The sequence below is a fragment of the Alligator sinensis genome, unplaced genomic scaffold (assembly GCF_000455745.1).
Source record: "Alligator sinensis unplaced genomic scaffold, ASM45574v1 scaffold578_1, whole genome shotgun sequence".
In the NCBI taxonomy this organism is placed as follows: domain Eukaryota; kingdom Metazoa; phylum Chordata; order Crocodylia; family Alligatoridae; genus Alligator; species Alligator sinensis.
Window position 1 is genome coordinate 59,051 of NW_005842887.1, and position 14,321 is coordinate 73,371.

General features: G+C 45.8%; 1 protein-coding gene across 1 annotated transcript in view; it reads left to right on the forward strand.

Annotated features, from left to right (window-relative positions):
- GSR (glutathione-disulfide reductase) overlaps window positions 1–14,321 on the forward strand; it is a gene marked incomplete at its 5' end in the record, with an annotated part of 50,427 nt that continues 36,106 nt past the window's right edge. Inside the window, 5 exons of the mRNA XM_006035904.2 lie at window positions 1–57; window positions 1,572–1,598; window positions 2,907–2,995; window positions 4,713–4,782; window positions 5,912–6,059. Of these exons, the coding sequence (XP_006035966.1) occupies window positions 1–57; window positions 1,572–1,598; window positions 2,907–2,995; window positions 4,713–4,782; window positions 5,912–6,059 (391 nt within the window). The remainder of the gene's footprint in view (window positions 58–1,571; window positions 1,599–2,906; window positions 2,996–4,712; window positions 4,783–5,911; window positions 6,060–14,321) is intronic.

Below are 14,321 nucleotides of genomic sequence, written 5' to 3' on the forward strand. Positions count from 1 at the left end.
GCCGAGCTCGGGGCCCGCGTGGCCGTGGTGGAGGCTCACCGCCTGGGCGGCACCTGCGTGAGTGGGCAGCGGGGGCGGGGGCCTTTGGACATGGAGGTGGCCGGGTGATGCCTGCCCAGTCCCCCCGGGGAGGCGCAGTTGGCACCGGGAGCCGGGCGGGACCGTCCCTCTTCTGCAGGCGGGAAAGGAGCAAGTGTCCTTGGAGCGGGGAAGAGCAGGTCCATTAGCTTTCCTTTCCCTGTCCCTGCGAAAATGTGGGAGAATCGAGGACGGGTTAGCTGCGAGCTCTGCCTGGCTTGCTTGCCTCTTACTTTAAAAAAAGCTAGGAGTTTTTGTTGAAAACTTCCCTTTGGGCGATATGAATACGCTTCAGTGACAACTGGAAGGGAAAAGCCAAACTTCCCTTTCAGCCAGACCTGAAGGCTGCAGCACTGAATTGTACTCCCAGACTATTTTTCGTGTTTAGGATGACCCACCTCTGGTGCTATTGATGACAAGGTAACTAGTACCTCAGAAGCACTATGGCTGAAGCGTGAAGAAGACGGGATGGCTTAAGCAGGAAGTAAAGGAGAGGAGTGTCTTCATAGCAGCTACAATATTTTCTTGCCTGCTGCACGCTTCAGCAAAAGTCGAGCAGTCCTGCTTTAGGGGAAGACAAGCTGCCGCAGTAGCTACACCTGCACTTTGGGCTTTGCCTAGCACAGCTCTTCTCATCCTTGACTGCAAGAGTGAAGAGTAGAGAGAGCTATTGTGCCTGTAGAAGGGAAGAGCACACGTAGGGCTTTGATCACTTTTGGGATGCAGACTTAAGCAGCCATTTAACGTGTTTTGTCTTATATTGTCAGGCTAGATGCCACTCATGTTGGCACGGCAATGTCTGATGATGAATCACTGTCTTCAAACACTTTTAAACCCAGAGCTCTTTTCCAGTGTATAGCTTACTAACTGCTGTGTGCCTGTTCTGTAAGTTGGTGGTGTGCTTGACAACAGACCTTTTGTCCTTGAAATAGAAATGGACCCAGTAATTTGAAAGGCAGCTTTAACAGGTGGAGGAAATGAGATGTAAAGACATTCCTTGTATAAGCCAGTGGCAGCGCTGAGACCAGATCCAGATTTCCTGTCTCTTAAGTTCTATGATTAGAGGCAGCGTGGCTTTCTGCATGATGCTGCATGATAGTCGGGCAACACTGAGCAGAATTCCCTATAAAAAGTGCCATCAATTAGTTATTAAACTGTTATTTACACTCTTGAAAGAAAACACCTTTAAAATTGAGCAGCATACGAGGTTTTTTAACTACTGTCTCATATTGGAACAAGCCTTGGAGAATTTGCATCTTTGGATCTGGCCATTGGAGTTGAACTAGCCAACCTAAGACCTCTCTTCTCAGTTTCAAGAAGTAGATGTCTCTGCATTGTAAAGACAGTTTTTTTTTTTTCCTGCTTTGATTGAGGAAAAAAATGTTGATTTAACAGAAATACCCTTAAGTTAATTCTGTAATTCTTAGCATTTTCAAAACCATTGCTTTTATTATTATAAATACAGACCAAGACTTAATCTTCTTTTCTCGTAGGTGAACGTTGGATGTGTACCAAAAAAGGTAGTGTTTTTCCCTTTCTTCCTGTTTTTGTCAAATTGAGAGAGATGTTTCTGCTCAGAATTTTCATGAATTTTCAAGCATAGAAGTTGCAAAATAGCTTTATCATTTCCTGCTCCCTGTACCAGAGGGCAGAGCTGAGGCTATTCAGGGAGAAGTATATTGTATTCCTCGTTGAAGTGTGCAGTGGTCATCATGTGTATGCAGACAGTGGCTATGTACAGCTGTTCAGTTTCTACTGGGAGGATCACTGCGCAGTGTGCAGTCTTTCTAGCTTTTTCTCCCAGAGCAAAAATTGCTGCTCTGGGAGAAAAATAACTTGGGAACAACCAGGCTTAAATAACTCCCAAGAGAGTTTCTCCTGGGAGACCAAAAGTCTATGGTTGCCTATAGATGTGTGGGGACGCTGCTCTGACATGCTGTAATTAAAGTGCATTGAAGCGGAGTCGATTAATAGAGTCTGCTGGAGCGTGCTAATCAGCATGCTCCAGCAGCCTCCACATCTCATGTAATCAGCATCCCCACACTTCATAAATGGCAGCGGGGTGCTTTAACTAAAGTTGGTCAAATGAGATTTAGTTTAAATGTCCCTGCTGCCATCTTGATGCATGGGGATGCTGAATGCACAACACCTGGTGGGCGATTTAATTAGAGCAGCTCTTAGAAAGCACCTCCATCCCCAGAGTACATGTAAAGATGCCCTATATGCTTTTCCCTCAGCTTGATGCCTCCAGGGGACCAGGAGGAGTGGAGTTGTGGGAAAGGCTCTCCTGCTTTCCTGAGACTGGGAGGGGCTGCTAGCTGCTCCCTGCTTTCTTCTCACTCTGGAATTCCCAATATGAGACTCCATGCCCCAGTTTTTCCTTCTGCTCCTGGAGACCCCCATGTTTCTCAGACCTTGATCGGGGGAAGTGCAGAGAGTTTTTCTCTGCTGTTTCATTTCCCTTGGGGACAGGGAGGAGTGGAGCAGGCACTCCTTGCCTTTCCCAGAATGAGATGACCCTGGTTTTGGGAAGGCACAGAGCACAGGGGAAAGGGAGGAGCTACAAACTGAATGTCTATACTGCTTCCCCTCCGATTTCTACTAGGGGAAATAAATGTCTGTTTGTGGCCAGTATTGCATCACTGTCGTGCACAGAGTTACTTGTAGCTTCCTTCTTAAGGTTTTTGGGGATCTAAGGTACAAGACCAACTGTTAAAATAATGTCCTTTGAAATCATATATTGAATTCATCTTGAATTACTAGGCACAGCATAAGAGAAAGGAACATTAAGTGTACCTAAGTTAATATTCTCTGTGTCCTTGGAATAGGTAATGTGGAACACAGCTGTCCACTTTGAATTCATACATGATCATGCAGACTATGGGTATGAAATGCCAGATGTGAAATTTAATTGGCGGTAAGTCTGAAGTGTATTATTCCAGGTCACTCTTTTGCATTTATCCTCGTGCCCGGCAGTTTTATTTTTAAAGCGCACTACATTCAGAGTACCTTCTTTTATGTATAATAGCAATTAGTGCGCTACTTCCTGCACCCCCATCTCATTCCAATGTACGTGGCACACTGTAGGAGAAACAAGGTTCATCCAGTTGCCTGCAGACTTTTTCCATGTCTCTCATAGGTGGTTTGGAATGCTACATGAAATGGGCAGTAGGCTGCCAGCAGCCCTCCATTCCTTGATTAAGAAAATCTTACTGCTGTTGTCTTTACCAGCTGTATCTTGGCTTGATTCTGGAAAAGAACACTGAGAAAAAGCAGGATTGGAGTAGCCAAAATCCTCTGAAATCTAATTGATGCAACAACAGCTAGTCATACCTCCACCCTCAATTTAACATGGAGCTTGCATTAGTTCCTATACTGGGCAGTCTTCTCAGAGTGATAAACTTTCTTGTGGTGTAGTCCAGTAGCGCTGGGCAAGGTCTAGGCCAAAGGTACAAGGGTGTCTTATGTGAAAGTCCTGCACTCCAGTTTACTTCATCCAGAAAAGCAAAAAGCTGTTGACAGTAGGTTCAGGTTTGAGGTCTATGTTTTTTACTGCCCAACTGTAGAAATGGATGCCCTGTGGTATTTTTGATAGGCACTGTTAAAGATTAAAGTGGCATTGAATACCGGACTCTTTCCTGTATCCAGGGCTGTCCAACTGGTGGCCCATGGGCTGCATGTGGCCCATGACAGTTTCACATTCAGCCTCAGGGCTCCCACCCAGCAGCCACTTCTGCCCCTATTACTCTGATTGTAGCAGCAGCTGAGATCTCGGGGTTTTTCTCCCTCCCCTGGCTTATGCTGCATACTCCTACCGCAGTTGTGGCACAGCATAGTGCAGTGCAGCCCACAGTGCTTGGAGAGCCAGCAGCCCACATCCCCCATGAAGCATGATACTACAGGGGAGCTTGCAGGGAACTGCAGGTGAGACAAGATGCTGTCCTGCACACTTGCCTGGAGCAGTGAGGTGGCAGGGTATGTGCTCGCCTGCCCAAGTGACTGTGATGTAATATGGATATAGCTGGTTTTAAATGAGCTAGCTTGGGTATTGAAAGCAGAAAGCAGTCTAGCCATGGTGGTACAGAGCTCCACAAAGACCAATGTACCCTGCTTCTCATCAAGTAAAATGTTTGTATGGGATGTGAGTATTAGAATCCAGAGGAAATATCAGATTTTTCAATTCTCGTAGAGAAGTCCCTTCAAATGGAACACACAGCTTCGGTTCACTTGTTCTCTCGGCTGTTTTTGTATATTTAGGCTGGAATTTGAAGGCTCAAATCAGCAGTAAAATGTGTGCATCTGTGGGGCCTTTGCAGACCTCGTTATTAATCTTATATATTCATAATTCAAATCCTGTTCCTAGAAGGAGATAATTAAGAGTAATAGCTTTTAAAAGGAAGACATACCAGGTGAAAGGTCACTTACTTATTCTTTATGGGAAAAAAAACAGGATTTTAGTGGGAATGATGGAAAAATAGTTGAGCACTTTCCATATGTGGTGAAAGGCTAGTATCTTTTTTTTTTTTTTTGGTATCTTTATTGACTGTGGTCCGTGACCTGCTCATTGTAAAGCTAGTAAAATTGACTTAGCAAGAGAAAACGCTTGTATAATATTAGTAACTTTTTTATTCCAGAATAATTAAAGAAAAACGTGATGCCTATGTGAGCCGCCTGAATGAGATCTATCAAAATAATTTAAACAAGGTCTGTAAACTTTTTTGTTACTTGTATGTGAACCATGTTTATGATTACAGCCTTCTGTTATAAGCTGCCTCTTTTTGTAGTACCCAAAGCATGATTTTTCTAAGATTTTTTCATTTTGAGATTGTCTGAAGTTTCGTATTATACTTAGTAACCTTTTTCTTTTTTGTTTCAGAGAAATCTTATGTTTTGTTTATAAAAATGGTTTATAATTTATGACACAGAGACCTTTCTTTTCCTATGCCTCAGCATGCCATAAGGCGACCACTACTGCTACCACAACTACCAGCTTAGTTGTATTTTAGTTTACTGGACTTTGATTTTCTTTAGCTCCCCAAAGTGTACTATAGCTCTGGAAGCAGAATAAAAGTTTTTATCCTCTTTTTTTATAAACATTTTAGGTTAAAAGGTAAACGTAGGCCTAGGATACCACAGAGATCTGACCCTTAGAAGGTGGTTTCTGAGCACTTTCTTTCTGTGACACTCCTTTAAGTTATCCAGAACAGGCACCCAAAATGTCTAGCTGTTTGCAAGAATGCCAACTGTTGTGTAGCACTTGTCTGACACAAAAGAGCTAGTCTACTAATCTTTTGACCTGATGGGGGTTTGCCTGACACTTGCCTGTCTTCTGTCCCTGTAATTAGGCAATACTGCATAGGCAGAGATATGTACTTGGTCAAGGATGTTAATTTCATTTGGGCTGGCAGACCAGATCTGGATTGTGGGGCTTCTAACAAGCCAGATGACCCATCTCCAGTGGTGGGGTGAAGAGCAGTGCTATTAACTGCTGTGGGCTGACTGTTAACCCCCAGCATCTGATATTGCTGCTGCTTGCCGCATTGCTGCTGAAAGGCATCCACGATGAGCATCTCAACCTGGCGATTCTGCGGTGGTGGTACTAACCCCGTGGATGCTGACCCTGCCAAAATGGTGGCACTGGCAGCATTGGGTGTTAATGCTGCTGCTGCTCGCCCCACCACAGAATTTCCAGTCCCATGAATCAGATCTGTAGGTTGGGTCTTCTGTATGTTTGACACCCCTGGACTAGGTGATGTGATGGATTCTTTCTGTCCCTAGCAGCCAGTTCTGTGGTTAACAGAATAAAAGTACAATCTATGATTTATTTTTGTAGGGTCACATAGAAACGATTCGTGGCTATGGAACTTTTACATCTGATCCAGAGCCTACAGTTGAAGTTGGTGGTAAAAAGTACACTGCTCCCCACATTCTTATAGCTACAGGTGGGCGACCGGCAGTTCCCCGTGAAAGTGAAATTCCTGGTAAGTCTGCTAATAATATTAGTGATTTTCCCTTTATACTGATGATGACAGTCAGAAATTGCTAGTGCACCTTTGCCTTTTTGTAGTAGTTTTTTAATAGTAGTTATAACCAGTGGTGCTCAATCTTCTGGCCCTGCAGGTCAGATGAATGGCATGGGGCCAATCTATGTACTGGATCAGGCCCTTTGCTACCCCCACATGATTGGATTAGGTCCTGAGGCCTTGTGCCACTCCCACACACCAAGTTTGGGCCCCGCATACTGGGATTGGGACCACAGTGCCCAGTACCACTTCTGTGTGCCAGAGCTTGATCCGGTATGCAGGACCATGCTATCTGGACTGCAGGGCTCCTCATGTGTCCGGAAATTTGGCAGCAGGGGAATGGTGCCACCACTCCCTTGCTGTCAAATCTTCAGACCTGTGGAGAGCCCTGCAGGCTGGATGACCTAGTGCTGTATCTGGCCTGAGGGCTGGGGTTTGAGCACCGCTGGTTATAACTATGGACAATAGATTGGGCATGGGTTTAGAACTACATGTTCCACAATGAGTCTTTGGCTGATTATTAATAGATAAGGTACACCAAGAATAATGGGTTTGATGCAGGCTATGTATAATAACAAATAGAGTAGTTATTGATTGCTCTTTACTTTCATGTTCAGCATCTCAGACATAATCTGCTTTCCATTAGTTGGTCAACCTTTCTGCCCTTTGATTTATTTTCTTTCCACACTTTTTTTTTCTTATTTTTTCTGCTGGCTTTTTGAGTCTTCTCTCTCCCTGTAGCTGGTGGGAAGATGTTGCTATATCTGAGGGTCTTCACTCCCGATATCTTCCCTGTTCCATCCACTAAAATGACCAGTAATGAGATGGTAGTATAAGAGTGATATCATAGCTACGATAGTCCAGAAAATATATGAGGGGCAAGGATTTCTTAGTGTGATATCTTTTGGATTGAGCACCGGGCCCAAACCTGGCACTTAGGAGTGGTGCAGGGTCTGAAGGCCCAATCCTGGCATTTGGGTGTGGTTTGGGGCCTGATGGGCCAGAAGACTGAGCACCACTGGTTTATAATTATTATGTGGATCCCTTCACCAAATAAGACCTGATGAAAAATGTCTTGCATTTGAAAGCTTGTCTCACTTTATCCCAACAGCAATGAGATGTCATTTTGGGGCTGTAGAGCTGACACTCAAATAAAACAGCTGGGGAAGGAGAATTCTCATCTCTCAGTTATTATTTCAGGCTCTCTGCAGACTTGAGCAGAATGACTGACCGTGCTGGTTTACATTTTGAATTTTTTTTTCACAGTTGAGATGTTTGAAACTTACACTTTGTTCAGAACCTCACATTTCATTTTCAGTACGAGGATTGGTCAGAAAGTAACACTTTTTTTTTCTTTTCTTAACCAAATATTATTGAAAAAATAGTATACTTGCATGGGGGTGTTGGTTATTTGTGTCTGAAAGCTTGTAAAGAACAACTTTTCCAACTATTTAGTTGGTCTAATAAAAGATATCACATTTACCCAAAGACCCTTGTCTGCTTATACTTGCATGAAAAACTTGTGCAATGCTGCTAAACATAAAGCTATCTTTTCAACATAGTCACCTTTTCCATCAACCTTGACCTTGTAAAAGTCCTTGTCATTGTTGTGCAGTCAGTTACTCAGCCTCTGTCACTTAGCTGTCATCCCACAAATTTCACCCTCATAGTGCATCCCCTTACCTGTGAGAAGGCTGGGGCAGCACAGTCTATCCAAAACAATGAGTTTGCCTCTGGTATGCAAGCTGGTGTGTTTGGGTGAGCATTGTCATGCAGAAGCAGTACTTCAGACATGCTTCTGTTGGGCTCTTTGCATGCAATATTTTCAGTTTCTTCAGGGTTTTCACATGGTCCTTTGAGTTTATTGTAGTTCTCATAGCCAAGAAGTTAACAAGACAAACATCTTCCATGTCCATGGCTTGCTTAGGAGATTAAAAATTAGGAAGCATTACTTTCTGGCTGACCCTTGGATATCAAACAAGCAGCATGCCTAATGCTCCTGTCCTCTGGTGACTGGAAAGCTATAATCACAAACACAAGGAAAAGCTCAAAAGCTGAGCAACTAAGGAAAGGGAATTATTGTTTTCGTTTTACATATTTAATTAACTTTGACACAAATTTAGAAAAAAGGACATGTGTTAGGTTCATGGCATTTCCCTCTTCAGTAAAAGTAAGGGAGCAATCACTATACATCTGAGATTTCTAGGCATCCCACCAGCCAAGTGAGATGAGCCTTGAGGTTTTGAAAGTTCCTAAGGACACAGAAACAAATTATTGTGAGGTAAGCTCAGATGTGAGTTTACAGCAATCAGCTGTTTCACAGTGATTGCCTGTGTGCATTCCTCTACCCCAGGGGTTTTTAACCTTTTTGAAGGAGTGTACCTCTTCTGGGTATACTTCTGGTGGAGAAGGGTGGTGGCAGCTGGACACGGGGAGGGGGGTGGTGGTGGCTGGATGCGGAGCGCGGGGAGTGGCAGTGGTCAGTTGCGGAGTTGGGGGGACAGAGGGGGCTTGCACACAGCAGTGCAGGGTGGTGGGTGGTGGCGGCGGCGGTGGGTCGTGGTTGTCTTTTCCCGCCTGCCCGCGCATATCCCCTAGCCCCTTTCCAAGTACCCCTGGAGGTATGCATAGTTCTCCAGTTTAACCATGAGGACTTCTTGGAAGACCAAGTCAAAGGCTTTTTTAAAGTCCAAGTAGATGATGTCAGCCTCCTCTCCTTTGTTCAAGTGGTGTGTCACCTGGTTGTAGAAGGAAATGAGGTTCGTCAGGAAAGACCTACCTACAATGAAGCCACGTAGGCTATCCTTCAGAATATTGCATTCCATTAGCCTGTTGTCAGTGGTTTCTTTGATTTCCCGCCCTCCCCAATATCTTTCCAGGGATTGAGGTCAAACTGATTGGTCTGTAGTTCCCTGGATCTTCCTTTCTCCCTTTCTTGAAGATGGGCGCCACATTGGCCCTCTTCCAATCCTCAGGAACTTCACCCAAGTGCCACGAGTTCTCAAATATTCTTGCCAATGGCTGCTCTATAATGTCCGCCAGTTCTTTTACCACTTGTGGGTGCATTCCATCCGGACCAGCTGATTTGTGGGTGTCCAGCCTCTCAAGGTATCCTTTCACGAGGTATCCACCAATGATATGTGTGTGTTTGCCCATGTCCTGGCAATCCTGCATCTTGTTGGGCAGGGTGATCCCCTTGGGCTGATGGAAGACTGACGCAAAGTAGTCATTAAGGACATTAGTTTTTTTACTAGATGTCGGTTGTCACCTGCCCCATTTGGTTTAGCAAGGGTCCAGTGTTGTTCCTACTTTCTTCCGACTTCCCATGCATCTGAAGAAGGACTTTTTGTTGTCCCTGATTCCCATAGCCAATTTGAGTTCAGTTTCGGCCTTGACTTTCCTAGTTTGCTCCCTAGAGGTGTGGGCCAGTGCGGATTATTCCTCCTTGGTGATGTTGCCTGACTTGCAACCCTTGTAGGCTTCTCTTTTCAGGTATAGGAGGTTCATGAGTCCCCTATTTGGGGGGTCACCCAACCCTTTTGTAGCCTTTTCTTTGGGCTGGGATGCACATGCCTTGTGCTTCAAGGATTGCATCCTTAAGGAGTGACCAGTCTTCGTGGACTCTTCTCTCTGTTAGATTCTGGTTTCTCAGGGCCTTGGCAACCAGCTTCCTGAGCTTATGAAAGTCGGCTTTCCTAAAATCAAAAGGTGGCTAGAAAACTGGGTGGATCATTGGGCTCAGAGGGTAGTAGTCAATGGCATGATGTCTAGTTGGTAGCCAGTGTCAAATGGAGTGCCCCAGGGATCAGGCCTGGGGCCAGTTTTGTTCAATATTTGCATCAATGACCTGCAAGATGGGATAGAGTGCACCCTCACCAAGTTTGCAGATGATGCCAAGCTGGGGGGAGTACTTTTCTTTTGGTCAGGTACTTTCCTTTTGGTCAGTAAGGCTAACTGATAGTTAGGGTTTGACTTTAAGGTTGCCCTTAAACCCATACCAAGCTTAAACCCTAAGCTTTATCCCTGGCAACAATCCATCCCAAGCCTGGAAGTTCTGTACTTTGAGGTCTAAGGTCAACCCTGTCCCTGTTCACCTCCTAGCTTTGCCCTTTCTGCAGTTTGGGAAATTACCCATGAGCTCCAGGCTTCAAGCACAGAACAGGTAGTCATAGAATCATAGAATATTAGGGTTGGAAGGTACCTCAGGAGGTCATCTAGTCAAACCCCCTTCTCAAAGCAGGACCAGCCCTAACTAGATCATGCCAGCCAAGGCTTTGTCTAGCCAGATCTTTAAAAACCTCTAAGGATGGAGAGTCCACAACCTCTCTGGGTAGCCTGTTCCAGTGCTTACTACCCTTCTAGTGAGAGAGTTTTTCCTAATATCTAACCTAAACTTCCTTTGCTGCAACGTGAGACCATTGTTCCTTGTTTCATCATCTCTGACTACTGAGAACAGTCTAGCTTCATCCTCTTTGGAACTACCCTTCAAGTAGTTGAAGGCTACTATTAAATCCCTCCTCAGTTTTCTCTTCCCCAGACTAAATAAACCTACTTTCCTCAGCCTCTCCTCATCAGTCATGTGCACCAGCCTCCTAACCATTTTTGTTGCCCCCCACTAGACTGTCTCCAAATTGTCCACATCCTTTGTGTACTGGGGTGGGGGAGCAAAACTGGACACAGTACTCCAGATATGGCCTCACCAGTGCCGAATAGAAGGGAAAAATCACTTCCCTCAACCTGCTGACAACACTGCTACTAATGCAGCCCAGTATGCAGTTAGCCTTCCTTGCAACAAGGACGCAGTGTTGGCTCATATTCAGCTTACTGTCTACTGTAACCCCCAGGTCCTTTTCTGCAGAGCTGTTGCTTAGCCAGTTGGTCCCCAGCCTGTACTGGTGCATGGGATTCTTCCATCCTAAGTGCAGGACTTTGCACTAGTCTTTATTGAACCTCAGATTTCTTTTGGCTCAATCCTCCCAATTTGTCAAGGTCTCTCTGAATCCTAGCCCTACCCTTCAGCATATCTACTACCCCCCACAGCTTGGGGTCATCTGCAAACTTGGTGAGGGTGCGCTCTATCCCATCTTCCAGGTCATTGATGTAAATATTGAACAAAACTGGCCCCAGGCCTGATCCTTGGGGCACTCTACTTGACACTGGGTGCCAACTAGACATTACGCCATTGACTACTACCCTACGAGCCCAATGATCCAGCACGTTTTCTATCCACGTTACAGTCCATTCAACCCATACTTTCTTAGCTTGCTTGCAAAAATGTTGTGGGAGACAGTGTGGTAGTGCACCTTTGGGTGCCTGCCACTTTAAGGGCTTAAGCAGGCTGCAGACCAGCCTGCAGGAGGGAGCAGACCCAATCAGGCAGTTGCATGACAGTAAGGAGGCTGCCTGATTGGTGGAGGGCTAGGCAGCCTGGGTATAAGTCCAGGCCCTGAGAGCAGAGCTGGCAGCGGCTACAGGGATGCTGCTGAAGTAACATCACCCAACTGGAGATCTGCTGCTCCTGGAACACCTGGAGATTAGGGTAGGAACTATGGGGCGGAGGAGGTTCCTTCTAGTCCTGGGTAAGACCTGAAACTGCACCCTGCTAGGGTTGGATAGTGTGGTGGGGCTGCCTGTGGTAGGGCAGACCCCAAGAAATGCCACACCTCTGCCTCCCCAGTGAAAGGCAAGGATGGGGCTTCATAAAGCCTCAGCCCCCACTACCTGGTGGGTAACCCCATAGAGGGAAGAGTCTAGGGCCCAGGTATGTTGGCAGACACTTGGGGCTTGAGTGGGCCATAGGCTGAGTGTGAGATGCCCAAGGCCAGAGAGGGCCAGGGGCTGGAGTCAGGCCAGAATTTGGGGTGGCAGGTCTGATGCTGTGTTGTAGAGGGGGGCTTGAATTGGGTGGCCTGAAGGTCTGCGAGGGGTCAGGACCAAATGTGACAGAGAGGAAACCTGAAGGGCTGTATGGAGTAGGGCAGAGTCTGTGGCCCGTGGTGGGGCAAGAATGAGTGTGACCCAGTAAAAGGGGCAGTGTGTGTGGGACCCAGTTATGGGGCTTGAAAGGGGCCCCGCATAGGGGCAGAATTCGGCCCTGGAAAGGGCTAAGTGAGAGTCAACTGTTTGGATGCCATCTGTGAGGCATGGAACACGGTAAAGGGGAGGTCGGAACTGTTCATTACACTCTTGGCATCGGAGCAATAAATAGGAAGCCTCCCACCTATGAACAACTATTCAGTTCCAACAAAGGCATGGCAGACAAGTCAGGTGGGCGGACTGCCCTAGACAGGTGGATGGGCCAATGATTGGACCGACCTTGGGAAGGCCCCTTGTCACAGATGGTATCAAAAGCCTTGCTAAAGTCAAGGTATATCATATCCACTGGTCTCCTCACATCCACAGAGCCAGTTATCTCATCATAGAAGGCAATCAGGTTGTGCAGGCATGACTTGCCCTTGTTGAATCCATGCTGGCTGTTCCTAATCACCTCCTCCAAGTGCTTAGAAGTGGATTCCTTGAGGATCTGTTCCATCATTTGTCCAGGGACTGAGGTGAGGCTGACCTCCTGAGGCAGGCTGACATATGGATGCCTCCATTCCCCTCAAAAGGAAGTCTCCAACAACCATCACCTGTTACTTGTTCTTTGTAGCAGTTATCTTGATCCTTCCAACCTTGGGGAAGCCTGGTCTGTCTTCCTCCACCAATCTAATGTGCTCCTCCTCCTCTGTTGCTAGGGCTCCATATCTGTTCTCCAGGCAAACTGCTGCAGCTGGAGATGAAGATCTCTGCTTGCTGCCAGAGGTCACAAGCTTCCAGCTTCCACCTTTCTGGGAATCCATGTCCTCTGCCTTTTCTAGCACTGCCTTTGGCAGTCCTTCCTCCACAGTCTTAGACGTCTCCTCCAGCACTGAATTGATGATGGTCTCATGATGGAGGATGCTTTGGAGCCTTGCCATCTCTTGTATCCCTCTCTCTTGCTTGTTTCCTGAGGGACACCATGAAGAGGTACCACTCACGCTGCAGGCATTCCCCCATCTGACTGTCACTGAAAGGAACCTGCAAGACGCAGTCTTCGCAGCACCAAACAAGGTAGAAGCTTCAACAGTGAGCAGTCCTGCCTGGACAGACACCTCAGAGGTGCAAGCAGAGGCAATGGCAGTGGTTCTGGCATTGTGACAACCTCCAGTCATTTCTCTGGGTCTCTGAATCCACCCCTTCTCTTTTACTGCCCTTTTTCCAAGCAGACCTTTCCTAGCAAACTTTTCTGTAAGTTAGGCTGTTTACTGCTCCTTGGTCTTGAAAGGTTCCTTTTTTCCCTGGTTCCTCTCACCAAGCTTAAAAGCTTCCCTTCAAAGAGGAGGGGAACAAACTGACTTGCAAACTGCTCTCCCTGTTTGCTGCACCTGTTTGCTCAGCTGAAGTGAACCTGAAGCAATCCTATAATTTCATTTTCTTGTCTTCTGTCCTTTCTGCATTCCAGTTCTCCATTTATAGCCCACAAATAGAGACAAGCATGGGAGGTGAGACAAGTAATAAGAAACTTTTTTCTAAGAAGGAACCTGTGATGTTCTCCATAAAATAAAGAAACATAATATGGATAGTTGTGGTGTGGGCTACAAGGTGTGACACAGACAGAGAAGGCCAGCTTTTGTGATTTAGGTTGGTTGAGGACAACCTCAAGCTCAACCCTAAATATCAGTGTAGACATACCCTAAATTCACTTTTTCTAGCATGTAATAGGGTTGAATGTCAAATGGATTTATTTATATAAATTTCCAGTTACAATATTTGTCAAGTTTTTCTACCTATCCTTCCTTTGACTTTTACTTAAAACCTTGAGTTCCAAAGCAAACTCTGTAACTTGCTAGGAGTAAGATTTTGTTTTGGTTGAGTGGAGATTGAGAAGATCCCTAGCATGGTATAACAATAATATGCCTTATCCATGCTAGGATTTTAATGTGAATTGCATGTTCTGCTTTAAAGTGTATTAAATAATGCATGTTATTAGATAGTTTTCTTAGTGCGTAGAGGGATGTAGAGAGTTGGTGGCAGCACTGCCTAGAAGGAAGTAAAGCAGAGTTAGCTTACTTTTGAGAGAACATCTTTGATTAAGCGAGAGTGGAAGTGGTTTTCTCAAGGGATGGTTATTTGAGGCAGAATTCATTGGATTGGTGGAGCAATGAGTAGAACTGAATAAGGCAAGAACTGATTGCTGGGGAA